A 21,146-nucleotide genomic window follows, 5' to 3' on the forward strand; every position below is an offset into this window, starting at 1 on the left:
AATTCCTTCAGAGCCCTGCTTTCACCCTAATCAAAAACCTAACCCCGCCTTAATCTGTTGCTAAGGTAACCTGTCCCAGCAATTGCCCCTCCCTACAGGAAGCTATAAGCTGTTAATTAGTGAGTCCTGAGTTGCTCCATCCAGCCCTTCCCCCTTCAACCCACCCGTTTCCCACCTTTTGGCCATCCCACCAAGCATTCCTGGGCCTAGTCTGGTAAACTGAAAATAAAGAGATGAAGGGAAGAGGGCAGGAGAACAAAGGATACCTAGAACATATAAAAAGGGCAGAACACCTTGTTTCTGGGGATACCAAGATACCAGCTGTGGCCCCCTCCTCCCTCCCAGGAGAAATCTATGTTACCCCTTTTTAAATAAAACCCAGCTTTGTATGCTTGCCTTGGCGTGGGCGTGCTTCTCTAAGGTTCAAAGTTCAACGTGTGAGGAAGCAGAACTCATCAAGGGCAGTATCCCTTACCCTGAGGGTAAGGCAAATCTCCTGGTTGTAAGGCAGTGCTTTCTATCTGAGAGACTACTGGAAGAATTGATTCTAAAAATGCCTCCCTTTAGCAGCTTAAAGAGAACAGCACATTTTAAACATCAGAGCGGTAAAACAGACTAGTGAAAGTTACCTATGCACCTTAGGGAACCTGGGCAGCTTTTACTAATTATCCCATGCCTTTCTCTCAGTCCTACAACCTGAATTGCTAACAATTCTGACCCACGGAGGAAGGGGAGCATCCAGGAAGGAATGGATGCAAGGTTGGGAGTGTTGTGTAGCCCACATAGAGACAAATATGATTGGGGCTTTCCCTCAGTGCCATTCATCTACCGATCACCCTAGATACCCCTTAGGGCTGTCAGGAGGGGACTCAAAGAGAAAGGAACCTTAGGAATACATCTGAGTGTAGCCCAGACCGGAATTCCGCAGTTGTTCCAAACTCCTTCCTCCACCTCCACGCATCCAAGGCAGATTGGGATTAGGGACAGTGTATACCCACACCAATTGCTCTCTGGGCCCAGACAGAAAAGTTGGAAGCGGCTTTGGTAAAACCCAACATGCCTGCTCTGTATTGAAAAGGTGATTGAGAGCTGCCTAGACCAGGAAACCTCTCACCCAAGTCTTGAAGTCTTGAAGCGGCTGCACTAATTGTGTTTAAGTAGCCATCGAGTGCCCACCTTACCCTCCAGAAAGAAAGATGCACCTCAGACAGACATGGGGTGCGTGGAGAGGCGCTTACTTTGGTGTAGAATCTTGGTTGGGAACCTCCAATATGTTACCTCTGTTGACCGGTGATGAGTCCTTGCTTCCCCAATGTTGAAGAATAACACCAGAGAAGCACGCCGAGGCAAGGTCAGAGTGGAAAACAGAAGTTTATTAAAGGACAGCAGAAAAGACTTCTCCCGGAGGAAGAAGGGGACCCAAGAGGTGGAATCCATTGAAGGTCGAATGTGTTCCCCTTTTTATAGTTCTTTCAGTGATGGAATGTAGGTGGGAAGGCCCGAAGGGTGGGGCATAGGTGGGCCTAAGAAGTAATCTGGGCAGGAAGGACTTTTGAGTTGGCATCTTCAAGTTTGCTGGAAGCTGTTTCATTAACACTTCTTTGGGATAGGCTCTGGGCCTTGGGGACATTAACATTCCATGAGTTGTCCTGCGTTTCCCGGACTTCATTAATATCCCAAGAGTTATTCAGCTTTTCCCAGAATTCATTCTCAACATGGCCTTCATTTTGAATCTTACTTGATATTAGACCCGATTTACCTAACTACACTGACTACCTAATTTTAAATCTGGCTTCAACATGTGCCTGGATAACCTTGACTATGAAAGAAAATTAAGTTTTCTACGTGATCCTTATGTGAATCAGGCTGAGAGTTACTGGCCTCTCATACTGACACTGGTCTTTTGGGCCCTAGACAAAGAGGAGTGCTTTGAAAATGAGGTAAGCTTGAAACTTCTGATGGGGAGGAATCCTGAACTGGAAAAGTCACCCCTCTTCTTGTATACAGGATTATGCAAGCACATTGTGATTTCATGAAGAGAATTTAAGTTGATGGATTCATTTTCTATGTTTTATTTGAGAAAATCCTTGCTTACTTCCTCCTGAAGATCTTGATGCAGAATGAACAGTGCTACCTTTGGAAACTGCTTGAGGAGGTATAGTTGTCCTTTTGGCCTCTTTCATAATCTTACTCATGCTTTAGGACCCAAAGAAAGTCCCAGGGAGAAGGACGATAACAAATTTGTTGGAAATTTAGCAACTGTCCCATTAAAAAAAAAAAAAAAAACTGCATCCAAAAAAGTTGGACATATGTTTTGGCTCACATTAATGGAGTCAAATATTATTCTCCCATTCCAGTTTCTACTCCTTAGTTCAATATTGGTAACTCATATCATTTAGATAGTTAATCATTAGGCAGATTTGTTAAATCATTAGTTGAGATGTGCCGCGTCCGGCCAAGGGAGCCGAGTCCGGCGAGGGACGGCGAGGTTAAAGGACACACAGGACACCAAGGTTCTTCATCCAGGAGTCAATAATAATCTTTATTGCTAACACACCTTTTTTTATACCCCAAGCAGCAGAAGTGGAAAACTACCCAAAAGCAGGAGGGAGGGGGGAGAAATTTAGTTTCCACATCTATTATTGTCAGGTACCGAAACCTCCCTTAACAATAAGTCCATCAGACCAGAAAAGGTCAAGGCATTCCCGTGGGATACATATGTCTCAGACAGACAAGCAGGAACAGAAAAACCGCAAGTTCGCCATGGCCTTGTGAGCTGGCCACACTGGCATGCAGAACAAACTAGTGGAGGTAGGGCTCCAGGGGCCAGGGTGGACCTGCTGCCAACAGAGATGTGTTTACTAACTAAGCCCATGAGTTCTATTAAAGCAGGCCAGACACCCCCACCCAGAAACACTTACCGTAATTAAGCAGAAACCCCCACCATATTTGTGGCATATAAGTTAGTTCCTCTTCTTATCAGAGAGCTTTTTGGACAGAACATCAGCTATCAGCAAAAATCTACAGAAGGCATTGTGGTTTGTAGCTTCCTCTTTGTTTATACATGTCAGGTTTGCAGAAAAAAAAAATGTGTGAGACTTCTGTCTAGAGTATAGAAGGAAAAGTGCTTGTCATATGAACCTCCCCCTCACCCGCTCCCCACCCCTGCCAAAACTGGGGTATAAAATTCAAAGGATTTTTATCCTCATTGTTCAGGGGAGAATTTTTAGGCAACAGCCTGTCTGGACCCTACAATTAATAAGCCTGCTTCCTGAAAATTCCTCAGGTGTCCAGTGTCTTCTGTCCCACTTCACTGTGACATCCAATTTTTCATTCCTAGTTTGTTCATGCTGGGTGTGGTGGGTGGCACATTCCTGAAATCCTAGAAACTTGAAGCCTGTGGTAGGAGGATTGTAAGTTTGAGGGCAGCCTCAGCAATTCAGTGAGGTCCTAAGCAAATTAGAATGACCCATTTTCAAAACAAAAAGTAAAAAACGCTGGGAATGTAGCACAGTGATAAAGTGCTCCTGGGTTAAATTCCCAGTACCAAAAACAAAAATTATTTTGTTCAGTATTTTTTTTCCTCTATTTTTCTTTTAATTCATTTCTCTATGAATTCAACAGACATATAACCATGTCCTGTCTTTAGCTTCTGTTATCTTCTTAATTATTATCCACTCACAAATGTTTTTTTTTTTTTAAACTCTCTCTTTATTTATTTTAGTTTTTTTCGGCAGACACAACATCTTTGTTTGTATGTGGTGCTGAGGATCGAACCTGGGCCGCACGCATGCCAGGCGGACGTGCTACCGCTTGAGCCACATCCCCAGCCCCATCCACTCACAAATGTTAAAGGAAAAAAAAAAAAAAATATCACTTTTGGGGTATCAACAGTTCCTCTGCTGCTTCACTCTCAACTGAATCATGATACTGGGAGAAACAAATGATCTAGAAATAAAAATAAGCAAGTTTGGTCCATTCAAGAATCTGCAAGTATTCCATAGGTTATATTTGGAGCTATGGTTAAATAGAGAAGAGATTGAAAGAGGGGAAAAGAGATGTATCCTCAAGGCACAGAGAAATATCTGGGATTTATCTACTTACACCAGTGCAGAAGAAAAGCCTGGGCTTTCCCAGGTCCCTCTAGCTTGTTTTGCTCAATCCCCAAATTCTCCCAGAGCAGAATGGTACAGGGCTCTTTTCTCAGCTGGCTTCTGTTTGCAAAACTGCTTCAGAAGTCTGGAACTTACATATGTGGAAAATAATTTTATACATCTTTTAATTATTTTTCCTCCGGAAACATTTCTGATTTTTTTTGGTTGGACATTTTAATTTTCATATAACTATTTTCCAAGAAGTTTCTGAAGCTTATTAGCACAGAGCTGTACAGTACTTTTTTTAACAGTTTAATTATCTGTAATGAACCATTTTTTTCATTTGCAATGTTATTGATTTGCTACTCTCTGTCTTCTTTAAAAATGTTTAAAATGTTTGCTTACTTAAACTAAAAATTATTTTAGTATATATTCTATCAAAAAAAAAAAAAAAAAGAAATCTCCCCTGTATGGGGGGGGGGGGGAGACACACACAGCAATTTAGAGACAGAAGGAGCTGGGATTATTTTTTTAAACTTCAAATTGTGCAGTTGTTTCTACCTGTAATACCAGCTAGTGATAATTTGAATGACTCAGGGGAAACAGCTGGGGGTGGGGTGGGGTGGGGTGGGGGGTGGAATGCGATGGTCTTAGCAGCTAAATGAGGGGCACTAAGCAAGATGGTCACCATGAGAAGCAAACTCCCACACTTGAAGAGAAAGCTGTCTTTCCTTTAAAAGAGACACTGGTTCAAAATAAAATTTATCTTCAAAGTAGTTACTTGTTTCTTGTTTGTTTCAGTTAAAACTCTTTGGAGAACCAAGGCAAGGTTACAGGTTACGGAACCACTCTGACTCTGTTAGATGACCTAGAGTAAACTTGGCCCAGTGCAACATGGGCATGCCCAGAAGCATTTTTCAATATCCCCAAGAATAATTTCCAACACTTAGGATCTAGGAACACAAGTGTATGGTGTCAGTGGCAAAGCAAGCCTAAGGAGAAAAACCATTCCCCTCTTCCCACCACAGGGAGAATAGATGATTCACTGGAATAGGGAGGATGAAGACCTCAAAGAGAGGTACTGTGGAAGGGAATGGATGAGGGGACCTATCTTAAAAATAAAACAAACAAACAAAAAAATATGGGGCTGGGGTTAGGATCAAGAATTACCCAGCATTATTCTCACAAAAATGGAAGATCTCTAGAATTTCATATAAATGATGCCTGTATACCAACTCAAAATCCAAGGGCTGAGAAACTTCTGTTCGCCCCCTGGTGATGGCTCTGGGTACTGCTGCCTTCACATTGCCCATAACCATCCTTCAAGTTAAAGACTGCTCATGCTTGGAGATTCTCCTAAACCTACCCAAACTTAACCCCATGTTATGCTCAAATTTGGGACCCCCAAAAGACCACCAGAGACCCAGATCGATGTAAGCAGCAAAGAGGTGTTTATTGCGAGCTAGCTCAGTCCTCCACACGAGCCCAGAGTTTGCAGCAGTTTTATACACTCTTTGGGGAGGGCAGGGACTTCACATACATCATAGCATCTCTTAGCAAATCATCACACACCGTGGGAAAATCATAAAACAACTCTAAAACATGATTAGCACATTCACTGGCAGGAACAAGTTGGGTAAGGGTGATTGCTTAGTATAAGAGGGGGATTCCTTTGAACTGATTGGTTTAAGCCATGAGGGGAGTATGCTGAACTACATGGTTTCCCAACATGTTATCAACCACCATAAACTACTGGGAGGGTCATCTGGCATCCCAGGTATTTCCCTGTCTCATGCTGATTGGTGGCTGCTAGGGGGTTGCTATGGGTCCCCACCTAGCTTGACTGAGTCAGGGACACCTGGCCCAGCAAATCTCTCCTGTTATTTGTAGATAAACAACTCAGCAGGGTGGGTATGTGCCCAGGAGTGTTCTGTGGGTCTTTCCAAGGACAAGGGTCACGCCCCCTTCCTTGGACAGGCTTTGCTCTGAGGTAGAGGCTGGTTTTTCACCCACACAGTCCTAAAACCCTGCAATACAGGATGGCATGATTGCCACAGAGACCTTCAGAGTTGATGATTGAGGGAAAGAGAAGGGAGAGAGAGGGTGAGAGGAGGAGAGAGAGAGAGGGTGAGAGGAGGAGAGAGAGAGAGGGTGAGAGGAGGAGAGAGAGAGTAAGAGCCCAGGGTTTTGCAGCAGTTTTATACACAAAAATATCCCTGTTGATATTTATGGGCTTAACACAGGATGAGGAGGAGTAAGGTGAATGAGCTGTTACTTCTTCATTGGCTGAGAGTTCGCGCCACTTCAGGGACTGGAGGTGACGGTTCACGCGCCATTCAGTGCGTCATGGACCTGAGCTCCCGGAAGAGAAGCACTCCAGGTGCCATCTTTACCAACACTTTTTTTTTTTTTTTGAGCATTGTAATTATACATAGTATCTGGGTTCCTTTTGACAAAATTATATATACAAGGAATTTGATTTCAATCTCCATTCCCCTACCCTTTTCCTTCCTTCTGCCTTTTCTCCCTCCTCTATTCTACTGATCTTCTTTTTACTCCTTATTGAAAGAAAAGTGACCACAACACTCAGAGCAACCAAGAGATCTTTATTGCAGCAGTGCAACAGAGAGGAAAAGAGAGAAAGAGAAGAGAGAGAGAGGGAAAGAGAGCGCACAAGAGAGACAGAGAAAGTAAGAGAGATAGCAAGAGAGAGAGGGGCCCTGCAGGAGGGAGTTTTTATAGCCCAAATTTAATGAGGTCTCTGGATCTGCAAGCTGCCTTGTTGGCTCACAAGGGGGTTAAGTGTTTGGCCTTGGGGGGGGGGGGGGTTGAGTGCTCAGCCTTGAGCGGGGGCTTGGGTGTTTGGGCTTGAAGCAGACAGGTGATAAAGAACCAGACAGAGGGTTTGAGTGGCCAGGTCACCCTGCAGCTAACTTTGTTTGGCATGCCCTGCAGACAACTTACTCAGCCTGTCCTGCACCTAACATTTATTTATTTATTTATTTGTTTATGTGTGTACTACGAATTGAACTCAAGTGCACTTTACCACTGAGCCACATCCCCAGCCTTTTTTATTTTTATTTTTTATTTTGAGACTGGGTCCCGCTAAGTTGCTTTGGGCCTCTCTAAATTGCTAAGGCTGGTCTCAAACTTGCAATCCTCCTGCCTTAGCCTCCCAAGTTTCTGGGATTACAAGTTTGTGCCACCATACCCAGCTATTTTTTTTATTCTTCATTAGTACTTTCTACATGTACATAAAGATGAAATTCCCGATGGTACATTTATATGTGTATTGGATATGATTCTGTTAGATTCAATCCATATTTCTTTTCCTTCCTTTATCTCTCTTTTATTTCTTTTACTCCACTGATTTTCCCTCTGTCTTTATGATATCTCATCCCCTCCCCCACTTCCATCTTTCCTTATTTTGCGTTAGCTTCCACGTGGAAATGGAGAAAATCAGGCTAAGTGAAATAACCCATTGGACTTTTTATGTTAAGTCCAGATCCTTTTCTTCTCTGGTCTTTTTGCTTAAAACAGAAAAACAGGAAGCAATTTACCAGCTTCATCATCCTGTCAGTAGAGGGCACCATTTCTGAGGTTCATGTGTTCTGTTTAAATTATAGGCTGTTGCATACACACAATTCCAGTTACTGAGAAGATTGAGGTAGATTCAAGATCAGCCAGAGTAATTTAGTGAGACCCTGTCTGAAAATAAAATAAAAGGGCTGGGAATGTAGCTCCTGTGTTCCAGGCATTGGGTTCAGTCCCTACTACCACAGTAACAAACAGCAAGGATAAGAAAGGAACCGGAAGTCTTTAGCACCCCTACAGCTATAACCAAGGTCCATTCCTAGTCACATAACATATAATCTCACACCAAAAGGCCTTTTCTTAAATTCCTCTTATTTGATGCATTATATCAGGTTTATAACAACAACAAAAATAGGAGGCTTGCCAAAAGCAAGAAAAAAACACTGAAGGGACAAACTAAGCATCAATAGGATTCGGGATCTCACATGGATTTTGGAATAATCAGACAGGGAACGTAAATATATAATTAAGTAGTACTTCAAGGAATATAATGTAAAAAGCCCATGAAGAAAACAGACAGGTAATGCAATCAGAGAGATGGAAACTGAGATAGGAAAGTGCTGAAGTGTAACAGAAGTGAAAAATACCTTTGATGTCTATCACTATTCTAAAAAACAGGATTGCATATTTTGGGATTGTGGCCCAAACCCCATCAAAAGGCTAGACATCAAGCCAGGCACGGTGGTGCATGACTATAATCCCAGAGACCGGGGAGGCTAAGGTTGGAGGGTCATGATTTGCAAGTTTGAGGTCTGTCTGGGCAACACAGTGAGACCCTGTCTCAAAAAAATAAGAAAGAAAATAAGAGAGAGAAAGAAAGAAAATAAGAGAGGGAGGGAAAGGACGGACTGGAGGGTGGGTGGGAGGAAGGAAAGGAAAGAAAGACTGGACCTGATCAAAGAAAAATCAGTGAACTTGAAGAGATGTCCATTAGAATTCTCTACACTGAAATATAAAGAGAAAAATGAAATGGAGAATATAAGAAGAGACAATTTCATAAGATATAATATGCATAATGGAATACTTTGAAGAGAAGAGACATACTTTGAAGAGAATAGACAAAAACTCCCTTGTGTGTGCGATAATCAGTTGTTGTTTTGTTTGGTGGTGCTGGGGATTGGACCCAAGGATTTATAAGTGCTAAGCACCTGCTCCACCACTGGTTTACAACCCCCACCTGGTAATAATTTTTAAAGTATCAGGATTTGCATTCTGAAAAGAAAGATCAGAAGAAATATCTAAAGTAATAACGGCAAATAATTTTCAAAAAACATTGTCAGGCACTAAATCAAACATCAGAAAGGACACCAATCAGAGTAAGTTTTTTATTTTAATTTTTACTTATTTATTTAGATTGGTACTGGGGATTTAACCCAAGGGTGCTTTACCACTGAGCTACACTCCTAACCCTTTACATACATACATACACACACACACATACACACACACACACACACACACACACACACACACATATATATATATATATATATATATATATATATATATTTTTTTTTTTTTTTTTAAATCTTGAGACAGAGTCTCATTAAGTTGCTTGGGGCCTCACATATTTGCTGAGGCTGGCCTCAAACTTGTACCTCCTACCTCAGCCTCCTGAAAATACAACTCACTGGAATTATAGGTATGCACCACTGCATCAGGGAGAATAAGTTGTTTTAAAACAAATAAAAACTACATCTGGAAAAAGAATATCCAATCATTTTTTTGTGTGTGTGTGTGTGTGTTTTAGTGCTGTTATTGAATCCAGGGACTTGCACATACTAATCATGTGCACCTCAAATCAGTTTTAAACTAGTATGTCAATGAGATTTTTTTTAAAAAGTTGGGAATAGGATCACAATAAAATTTTGTTTTACAATAGAATTGTTTATAAAGTGATGATTTTCTTTTCTTTTCTTTTTCTTCCTTTCTTGTTTCTTTTTCTTTTTTTTAAGTACTGAGGATCTCTTTTTTTCCTCAGCTCTTTTAAATTTAATTTTGAGATAGTATCTCCCTAAATTGTTGAGGCTGGCCTCAAACTTGCATGACATAGAATAAAAAAAAGAAAAAAACTTCTTGAGGCTTGACAGACACTAATAAAAAATACAACTCAATCTCCTTGTCTTCTTGGAATCTATCAAGATTATATTAAATAATTAGCTGTAGAGAACCTAGCATATACATTTACTAGAATAAAGGCAACTTAGAGTCTCACTATTAAAGTACTTCTTGAGATAAAACATAATGGGGAATTTTTCCAATCATAAAAGAAAAAATGATGAAGGTACACATGTTCTTTCATAAAATAGAAGAGAAAGGAATTCTGTATAATTCATTCTACAAGACCAGCATTATTCTGATATCAAAACCAGAAAAAAGACATAAAAAAGAAACAAACAAAAACTACAGACTGTTCCTCATGAACACAGATGCAAAAATAATGAGCAAAACTTTAGCAATCAAATTCAACAACACATGGAAAAGATAATGCATCATGACAAAGTGGGGTTTGTTCTAGGGATAAAAAGTAGGGTTAACATTTGAAAATAAAGTAATACAGTGTAGCACACTAACGGACTATAAAATATCTACACCTTACACGCACCCCCCCCCACACACACACACATGCCAGGCACATTGGCACATACCTGTAGTCCCAGCTATTTGGGAGGGAGGTTGATGCAGGATAATCACTTGAGCCCGTAAATTCAAGGCTGGCCTAGGCAACATAAGAAGACCCCATCTCAAAAAAATAAATGAGTAAATAAATGATTTATTTATGTATATTGCTTGACATGGTGGTGCATGCTGTAATCCCAATGGTTCAGGACACTGAAGCAGGAGGATCGCAAGTTCAAAGCTAGCCTCAACAATGAAGCGAGGTCCTAAGAAACTTAATAAAAAAATTTAAAAGACAGGGTTGAGGATGTGACTCAGTGGTTAAACAATCCTTAGCATCAAAGAAACAAATATACATAGTATAAATATATAAAAATATTAAATGTAAATTTTATATATAATATTATATATATTACATAGGTAATTATGTGCCATTTATTCACCAAGAAAATTATATATATAAAATTTCTTAGATAATTTTCTTGGTGAATAAATGTCACATAATTACCTATATAATCAATTCTATGAAAGTGTTAAAAACTACTAAAGCTAACAAATGAGTTTTAGCAAGATTTCAGTATGTAAAATCAGCATACAAACATAATTATATTTCTAGAAAGTTATAATAAATTAGAAATTGAACAAATACAATAGCATCAAAATATGAAATGGTATAAAGATGATAAAAATGTATATATTAAAAACTATAAAATGTTGCTGAAGAAAGAAAAAAACATAAGTAGAAAAAATACATGGTTAATAGATCAGGTTACTCACCAAAGAGTAGGAGAAAGTTTTTAAAGGTGATGGATATCTTTCTTATCTTGGTGGTCATGATTTCACCAGTCAAAGCTTATCAAATTATATACTTAAAATATGTGAAAAGTACCTACATTCTATCAAAACAAAGATGTTAAGAAAGCTCCTGTCTCTTATACACACACACACACACACACACACACACACTCACAATCTATCCTTTTAAGTTGAATCAAATTTAAATACCAGTTCTAGCCAAGACTCACTTATTAGGAAACATTAAGAAAACTGTCACTTACCTAGAATTCTGGCCACAGAGTTCTCTTTTAAGAACTACACTATAGGCTGTGGGATGGAATGAACAAAGCTCCACAAAGAACTGGGATCCTGAGTCCTCAGTAATAAGAATGTTTAGGGTTCCCTTGTGACAGACTACTGTGTCTCCACCAAAAATTTTCCCTCTTTTGAGATTTGATAGTATATGATTACAAAAAAAAAGAAAAAGAAAGAAAACCCTTCTTTCTGTTAGGTATGGCCACATGACTATTTTTAGCAACAAAAAATGAGCAGAAATTATGACTCCCATATATGAAGTAGGCATTTAAAAAGCAAGCTGCCTCCTTGAATTTTATTAACCCTTCTACCATATTGATGCTAACAATATGGTCCTTGGGTATGACTGAGCCACAGGATGAAAGAAATCCTACATGGTCCATAAATTCCACATGGAACAATGACACTCACCACTAGTTAACACTCATGTTAGAATTCTTACATGAGCAAGAAATAAATTTCTTCAGTATTTCATCCATTATACATAAATAAAATTTTATTTTTAGAGTACATTATCCTACTCTAACACACCAAAAATTGCAAAGGTCAGGAAAACCTCTTCCCCCCTATACAGGGAAGGATCAATGTTGCCAACTTACCCTAATGATTTTCCCTAAGTCTATTTGGGCAAACCTTCCCCAGAATCTCAGGTAGTACTTCTATTTTTATAATTATTTAAGGTCATTGACTGATCTCTTTTGATTCTCCACGTGAATTTAAGCTTTACTATGTAGGTAGAGCAGAGCTGGTCAATCCTTTTATCTTGGAGCTATTGCATGGGAAAATAAGTGGGAAGGCAACAATTACTGAGGGAGATTTCTCCCTAAACTTCCACCAGCCCCTTGGGCGCTGGTCTTCCCACTCTTATCTCCTTCCTATTTCTTCCAATTGACATGCAGATCAGGATGAGGAGTATCTATCTGGTCTCTGACCTTCCACAGATTTATCTCCCAAATGAAACTATACACTAGAACCAACTAGTACAAGCGGATTCTTCTTATCCCAGACATCAGAGTTGGTCCTGAGGATGAATTAGTATTTTCTCAATCCATGAAGGAGCTCCAAGTGCCCAACAGACCTAAGGCTAAAGGCAGGGGCCAAATGCAGTAGTTACATATTCTCTTGCCTTACTATCATCTTTCAAAAGTTGACTTTGGGGATATATTGAAAATTTCTTTCCTCTACCACTACCCTTTATAAAAATTCCTTAGTGTGTGTGTGTGTGTTGGGGGGAGGGGTCGTTGTCAAAATGTGTCTCTTTAATGAACATTTATACCCTGGTCCATAGGCTGTTACACCAGGGCTCCCTTTGGGATAGAAATTTGATCACAGAGTCCTGTCCAGAGCTGTCCAGTAGGAATATGATGTGAGCCAAATATGTAATTTTACATTTTCTAGTTATCAACATTAAAAAAGGAAAATGAAACAGATGAATAATAAATTTTATTTAACATAATGTATCCAAAATATAATCACTGCAATATACAATATAAAGGTTTATAGTGAGATATTTTACATTATTTTTAGTCAAAAATCTAGTATGCATTTTACACTTACAGCATGTTTCAGTCCAGACTGGTCACATGCAAGGTGCTCAACTCCACTAGTGGCTCCTGGCTATGGTGACAGATAGCTTCCACCACTACATTAACCTCATAATATGTTTATAGTTGACTCAGAAAACATATATCACAAAAACAAAAAAGAAAGCACATGGCACCCCTCCACCAAAATCACAGTGGCTCATACCTGCTATTTGTGCTGGGCATAAATAAAAGGGGATATGGAGTAATGGGGAAAAAAAAAAAAATCACCCTCTTCCTCAAAGTGTGTTAATTATATTTTTGCTTCCCATTTTTTCTCCCATTCCAAGAGAAGAGTCTTTATTAGGCTGATCATTTTCTTGTCATCCTCCCCTCTTTTTTTTTAAATTTTAATTTGCTTGGGAGGCATATTTCTTTTTCATTTTTTGTTTGCTTATCCTTAAATTTTTAGGTCAAGTCTAAAGTTTATGGTAGAAGTTAGAGGGAAGGATGAATTTACAATTTCTTTCTTCATTTTGAACTTAAAGCCACTGAAATCACAACGGTTTGCATTTAGCACTGGATTCTACATTTAATTACACAGTAATTTCTTTGCTCATTATTGCATTTTTTAAAAGAAATCATAAGAATATAAAATTACAGGTCAATTTCTTTCATAACAGATAAAAATAAGACCTAAACAAAATGTTAGCAATAATGACACATGGTTTATTTGCCTCTAATGATTAATAATAATTTATTTCAGAAATTTATGGTAGATTTAACAACTGAAACAAACTGATGTACTTGTCCCTGATAGCAGAATAAAAATGACAATTATCTCAATAACTACAGGATATCTGTTGAATTCAGTTTTTCATTTAGTACAAAAACTTGAAGCCAATTAATAGAAGAGAATTTCTTAAGTTGAACCCGTGTGTCAATAGAAATCTTTCCATCAAATACGATGTCTGCTTAATGATAAAATAGTGAAAGCTCCCCTGATCTTCTTTAACATTGGTCAAGGATGTTCAACATCACCACTGGGTGTATGTTCAACAGGAAGGGAGTGAGAACACAGAAAACTGATCAGAAAGGAGACTCATGCAGATGAGCTGCGGGGTGAAGGTTACTACTCAGCTGTGAGTGGGGGCAGCCGAATACTCAGGAGCTTGGGCGACGCAGGGTCATCGGGACTACACAGTCGCAAGGATTAAAATATGGACAAACGGCAGTAGGAAAGTAATATTTGGTGAAGGTGTAGATGGGCAAGCCATGGTTCGTGACATTATAAAAGGAGACAGTGCCAGCCTCATAGTCTAAGAAAACTCCAACGCGGCGAGGGGGCACTGTCATAGACAGGAGCAGGGAAGTGGAAGCATCCTCATAGGCTCTATATTCATGTTTATGCTGTAACCCAATCACCCAGTATCCAGTCTGTGGTTGGTATCTCGAATAGGCATTCTGCTTGTTAGCAAACTGGCTGCCAGAGAATGCAGGTCCCATGGAATTGCTACACACTCCCAGGATCCAGGCAGTCTTCCTGGTCACGTCTACTTCCCAGTAGTATTTTCCTGAGGAGAACTGCTGAGAGCCCAGGACACTAAAGTCATGATGTTCTTCCAGACAGGACGTCTCAGACAGCTTAGTACCCACGAATCTCACCTGTCTCCGGTTTTTCGACAGGACAAGATTTAAATTAGCCGTGTGGGGATTCATAGTCACGTCCACTGTAGGAAAAGGTACAAATATCAGATGAGAATGGGCACAGGGGTCCTGTGACACAAAGAAGGGAAAGAAGAGATGGTTGGGAGGAATTGGAAGTAGGTGATAGGGGACAGGAATGTCTCAGACCTGAGAGAATGTGTGAATTTGTTTGGGGTGTGGAACATGTGAAAGGGCATCAGACAGGTCAACTCAAAGAGGCCATGGTTTCCACTCACCCCAGTAGCTCTGGACATCTGTCAGCTCTGTAAGATAAAGAGTAAAATATGTTGAATAGAACCAAGGTTCTTGGGTCTGACATCTCTCCCCTTACCAGACTGAGCAGAATGCGAGGGAATGCTGTGAGCATATGAACTGGTCATTTCCTCTTCCCTTAAGCATGAATGACATCTTTAGTACAACCCGTCCCTCACTTTGTGTCATCCCTCCTCACCATTATTCCCAAGAGCAACTACACCCTCTATCCTCATTATTTCTTACCACTACAGTAATTCCACATCCAAACTCTTTCTTTACATTCTCCTCACCTCGAAACACTCGCAGCATCTTTTTCAGATCTGGGGCTCGGAACATACTTCTCAGCTTGGTAGGGAGAGCTGGGGGGTCCCTCAGGGTCCAGAATTCACTCCTAGGGAGGACAGACATTATGAGCTCCATAATGTGACCCTGGGTTCCTCCACAATTCTGTCTCCCTCACCTCTCAGGCCTATTGATGAATTTAAGATTTAACTTCTTAATGCATCATGTTTCTTTGTTTTTCTGTTGTTATTTTTATAAAATGCAATGATTTTTCTTTTTCCTATTTCCTAGAAATAGTGGGGAATTGAGGAGAATATTGGCTAGGTAATCCTCTGCTACCTCTAAAAAAGGTACAAAATATTTAAAATATCAGTACTGTATCAGACTCCCACCAGGAGGGCTGTGGATGTCAGAGCAGACAGGTAAAACCCAGGAATCTGCTCCTGGGGCTTTGGAAGTGCCCAATGCAGAGCTTCCTTCAGTCTGTGGGCTTAGGCCCTAGCACCACTAGATGCCCAGCAGGAAGGCTTTTAAAACAGGATCTCAGGATTCATTGTCTTTAGGGATGTTACACCTGGAGAAACAAGATGTCCTCACCTTCAAACTGAGTGAAAATAGACTCTGTGCTTCATTGTCTATAAGGAGCCTGAAGGTGCTGGGTGTGCGGGCAAATTTAGCTGTCTGTCATCTTGTTGGATAAGATTCTATACTACGTGATGGAGAAGAAAACAGCTCTGGGACCAAAACTACTTTTTTCTTATGTCTCAGGTCTATATTTTTACTGAAACTGAGACAAATGGAAATCTGAGAACTAGGTGCTAAGGCCTGGACTATACCAAAGCCAGTGGAGAAAGGCAAATTTAAGGCTCATGCCCCAAGAGCAAATGCTCAAACCCATGCAAACAACACAGATGGAAATTTCCCTCAATAAAATGCGGAGGCAAAGAACATCCCTGTGCATGCTGAGGTAGCTTTAACCAGGGATGAAAGCAGAGACAGAGGTTTGTGGAAAAGGAGTCATGTGACACAGAGTATGCAGGGGTCACTGACACTATAACCCTTTATTGTCAGCAACAGTACTTCTCAATGGCAGACAACTTTATTTCCTCCCATCATTCAAATTCTCCTATCATGGAATCTGCTCCCTTTATTTTGCGATCCCCAAATTTTCATGTGACAAGTGATTCAAGACACCACAGTACTAAATCTTCCCTCTCTGAGACTTTTTCCCCCTCTTTCCCATTTACTACAATACAAATCTGAGTAGGATCTTTTGTTAATCAGGAGAATCAAAAGTTGGGCATGGCAATGCATGCCTGTAATCTCAAAAACTTGGGAGGCTGAAGCAGGAGGATTGTAAATTCAAGGCCAGCCTCAGCCACTTATCGAGACCCTCAGCAACTTAATGAGATCCTGTTTCAAAATGAAAAAGGTTGATTGTGTGGCTCAGTTGTAGAGTGTCCCTGGGTTCAATCCCTAGTATCACAGGAGGAGGAAAGAAAATAGGGAGGAGATAGAAAATAAAAATCACAAGGGAAACAGCTCATGTTCTCTACACATACCTCTGCATGACATCACTCACATCCTAGAAAAGAAAAAGACAGTTTAAGCCAAGGCATAACAGGTCATGTCCTCAGCCCATTTCTACCACGTCATGATGCAAAAGGAATATAGTCACAAACGAGACAAAAACTTAGGGCAGATTGACCCTTAGTACTCATGTGAAGACATCAGAGACAAATCATTATTCCTTTATTTTTACATTATGTATGTGTGTGTGTGTGATGTTATGTTTATACCACCTATTATTTGTCATGCACTGTGCCTTGGGAATAATGAAGTCATGATTCCTAACCTTGAGAGACATTCTACTCTGGCTACTGCAGATGCAAACTCAGAGTCTTTTAAAAGGTTATCTTGTAAACCTTATCTTCTCTGACCTTCTACCTGACCTTTGCTGACTTCAACCATTGCCTTCATTTTAACATACATGTATTGATGATTATCAAAATCTGTACTTCTGCTGAGGCCTCTATCATCATGCAGATTATATATATATATTTTTTTTTCCCAGCAAATGAGCTACTAGTACTGCAATGACTATCTTGACTCCCAGCCTCCTGAATGATACTAGCAGCCACTTAGTCCCCAAACATAGACAAAATACTGTCATAAAAGCCACCATATATCGATCTGACATCTCCTCTTTGACCATGCCAGTTCATCTCACCCCCTTGCCTTCTTTTAGCCACCTGTCAGTCACCTTCATTATTGCCACTTCCTGGCTCATTTCAGCAGAATTGACCACTTACCTCCTATTTGACTTTCTAATTTCTGCTGTGTATACCTGAATGACCCCAAAGACAGGGTGGAATGATAAGAATGAGGAAAAGCTCCAATAAGGTGGAAAATTACTATTCCACGATTCCAATGCTAGCACCCAGGAATAAGTAAAGAAATAATTAGTTCACCAGCAAAGGCAGAGTGAAAGGAAAGCAAGAAGGTGAACAAAAAATAAGGGACAGCCTAAAGGTTCCAAGATAGGTCTACCTGGCCCCCACTCTTTAGTCTTACTCATCATTCCATGCAGTAACCAACCGTTTTAAGTTTCAACTCAGTTCAAGTTTCAGTCTCAGTTCAAATTCCTCCATCAAATCTTTCCAGACTGGATACCTTGTATTCTTCCAAACCACCCACACTTAGACCAGAGACCAGCCCCAAAACCTGTTCAAATATCTGTTACTGCAACCTGCTCAATGATTCTTTCTTAGAGAAGAGAGTAAAAGCAAAGAAGGGCTGGTAATTATATATCCTCTAAGAACCTGAGCTTGGCATGCATCTTCCTGTGACTAAACTGAGCAAATTCCCAGTATAGCAACAGAGACAGGAGGTGCCTGAAAAACAGTGGTTTTCAAGTGGGGGCAGGGTTTGATATGTTCTCCCTGGCAATCTGGGGATTGAGAAACAATTGAGTATCACTGGATATAGGAGGTCTTTCCACACAAAATCAAACAAACTTTTAGACTGCCCTTCATAAGTAATAAATACAAATATAGCATTTGTACTCTAAAATTACCTTATGCTTTGTATGGAGAATCCTTGGAAAACTGGGAATGGAACCACCTTTTGACCCAGCTATCCCACTCCTTGGTCTATACCCAAAGGACTTAAAAACAGCATACTACAGGGACACAGCCACATCAATGTTTATAGCAGAACAATTCACAATAGCTGAACTGTGGAACCAAACTAGATGCCCTTCAGTAGATGAATGAATAAAGTAAATTTGGTATATATACACAATGGAATATTACTCAGCATTGAAAGAGAATAAAATCATGGCATTTGAAGGTAAATGGATGGAGTTAGAGAAGATAATGCTAAGTGAAGTTACCCAATCCCCAAAACAAATGCCAAATGTTTTCTCTGATATAAGGAGGCTAATTTATAATGGGATTAGGGTGGGGGGGGATGGGAAGAATAGATGAACTTAGATAGAGCAGAGGGGTGGGAGAGAAAGGGAGGGGCATGGGGGTAGAAAAGATGGTGGAATGAAATGGACATCATTACCCTAAGTACATGTATGAACACATGAATGGTGTGACTCTACTTTGTGTACAACCAGAGATACGAAAAATTGTGCTCTCTATGTGTAATATGAATTATAATGCATTCTGCTGTCATATATAACAAATTAAAATTTTAAAAAATTACCTTATGCTTTGCCATTCAAAAGGGAAGAGGCATTATTGGGCCAAAGGATTTAGTTTTCCTCACCCCTACCAAGCTGTTGGTTCTGTTTCCCAGAAAAAAAGGAAAGTTGGTTTTCTTTTTCTTGACTCTCACATTTGAGGCTCCATTAAGTCTTACCTGCAGCAGATCCATTACTGAGCCCTGGCATCGATGCTCCAGATTTGAGATAAGCTCTTCCAGTGACTGGCTCTGGTAGATCACCTCCTCCTCGGCTTTCTCTATAATGCTCAGCCCCTTCCTTTCTTCCTCCTCCAGCTTCTTCAGTTCCCGCTGTTCCTCTTTGTCCAGGATGCTTCGCAGCTGACTAAACTCTGTCTGGATCCTCTGTCTCTCGGGCTCCATCTGAGTCTTCAGTATCAAGGAAGAAAAAGGGGTTGCTGTTGGGTGAGCTGAGTGTCTCTTCCACAGGGGATGAGGGAGGCAGGTTCAGCACTGCTTTCCTGGGCCAGCCTCACTGAGACAGGAAATGCCTGCAGGTACAGATCTGTGGTAGCTATTTCTTTTTTTTCTCCATTCTTTTGTTTTCAGACCAATAGCCCCAGGATGCCTTATCTAAGCCTTTTAGATATAGACTAATTCCATAAAGGTTTAGATTTCAGGGCAGCCTCTCTAGCCTCTCCTGGTTCTGTACCAGCCTCTGCTTCCAGGGGTAATAAGGTCGTTAATTATTGGCCTATGACTAAACTGGCATTCCCAGGAACTCAAACTAAAATAAGAACCAGAATTATGAATTTGGGACAACTTCTAGCCCTGGTTCCTCTGCTAGGTGATTGCTTCAAAGACCTGGGTTCACTTTTGATACGTTATATAACTCCATCTGAGTCCCCCTGCACATGGGAAATGCTCTGGTCTGGAAGGGATGCGGCCAGGGATGAGGCGAAGGGAAACACTACTAGGCATAATTTCAGGAACAGACAAAACCAGGACTCCTTTGCCCTCTGCTCCTATAATACCCTTGGGAGGAATCTTTCTTGCCTTCCAGGATGCCCTCTTCTCTTTGATAAAAGCTCTTAGCTTCTCAGCGTCCTGCTGTTCTTTCCTCAACTTCTTCAGAGACTCCTGGAACATCTCCTGGAAGAAACACATCAGGGTAACAGGGTCAAACTCGAGATTGTTTCAGTACCTAGACGTGCAATAAACTAGGCAGAGATCATGCTGACCTTAGAAGGAGGCTGTCCTACCCTGGGATGAAAAATTGAGACAGCCCAGATCATCTTATATACACAGGGATGGAGATCAACAAGAATGGGCCAGTTATCTTTCTCCTGGGCAAAGAATCTGACCACAAAACAACTTCACTCCTTTACTTTCATTGCCAATGTACTTCCCACCTTCAATCCACTGGCTTCCTTTTTACCCCCAGCAGCTCATTCTAATCAATCTTGTGCAAGAAGGAAAAGACAAAGTCTACACTCCTGACCAGGAAGGCATTTTCTAGGCTCATCCTTTGGGTAAACAGAGGGTGAGGGCGTGGTGGACTACAAAGAAGTTAGATCAAAGCATCATGTCAAGTTAAAACTTGCCAAGGACCCTGCTCCTCCCTGTCCTCTTTCTATCCCGGGCTCCCACCTGGTACTCCTGGGCGACCTCCTCCATGAGAAATGTATGGTGGCCACGGTGTTCCTGAGAACGCTCGCAAAGCCAGCAAATTAGCTTCCCATCCTCTTTACAGAAGAGCTGGAGTTTTTCTCCATGGTGTGCACAAAGAATTACCTGCAGCTGCTTCCCTGGGCACAACACTACCTCTCTGAGCCGCTGCGCTATGTTGGCCAGGTGCCGATTAGGCCGGAGGTTCCTAGGCTGGTAGCTGGTCTGGCACACAGGACAATTGCGCTCCTTGTCCTGGCTCATCTCTGATTCCTCTCTATTCTCTGTGATGCAGGCCTGGCAGAAGCTGTGGCCACAGTCTGTGCTCACGGGTTCGGTCAGGAGCTCCAGGCAAAGGGGGCAGGTCACCTCATCGCGGATGTCCCCCAGAACTGTTGAAGTCATTGTAGCTACTTTGCTGTCTCCTGCCTGTCCAGCCCTGCTTCAAAGCTGGTCCTGCTATGGAATCCTAGGTAAAAGAACAAACAAACAAAAGAGGCTCAGGCTAAGAAAGGAGATGTTTATTATCCTGTGCTGGATACAGGTCCGACACTTGGGGCAAACTTCTCATTCTAATTTCCAACACTTTCTTTACCCCAACTCATATGAGACACCAGTTTCCACCTTATCAGAGTGATGA

At 40.9% G+C, this 21,146-nt stretch overlaps 1 protein-coding gene across 1 annotated transcript; it reads right to left on the reverse strand.

Moving 5' to 3' along the window:
• Positions 1-14,086: 14,086 nt before the first annotated feature.
• Positions 14,087-20,935, reverse strand: LOC139701291 (tripartite motif-containing protein 6-like). Its single transcript, XM_027942600.2, has 7 exons — positions 20,489-20,935; positions 19,895-19,990; positions 19,037-19,267; positions 16,729-16,751; positions 15,175-15,275; positions 14,866-14,892; positions 14,087-14,652 (listed from the first exon to the last, which is right to left on the reverse strand). Exons 1-7 carry the CDS (start codon positions 20,909-20,911, stop codon positions 14,087-14,089), a joined length of 1,467 nt encoding a protein of 488 aa, XP_027798401.2. The 5' UTR covers positions 20,912-20,935.
• Positions 20,936-21,146: the final 211 nt, after the last annotated feature.

Source organism: Marmota flaviventris, chromosome 9 (assembly GCF_047511675.1).
Source record: "Marmota flaviventris isolate mMarFla1 chromosome 9, mMarFla1.hap1, whole genome shotgun sequence".
Taxonomy (NCBI): domain Eukaryota; kingdom Metazoa; phylum Chordata; class Mammalia; order Rodentia; family Sciuridae; genus Marmota; species Marmota flaviventris.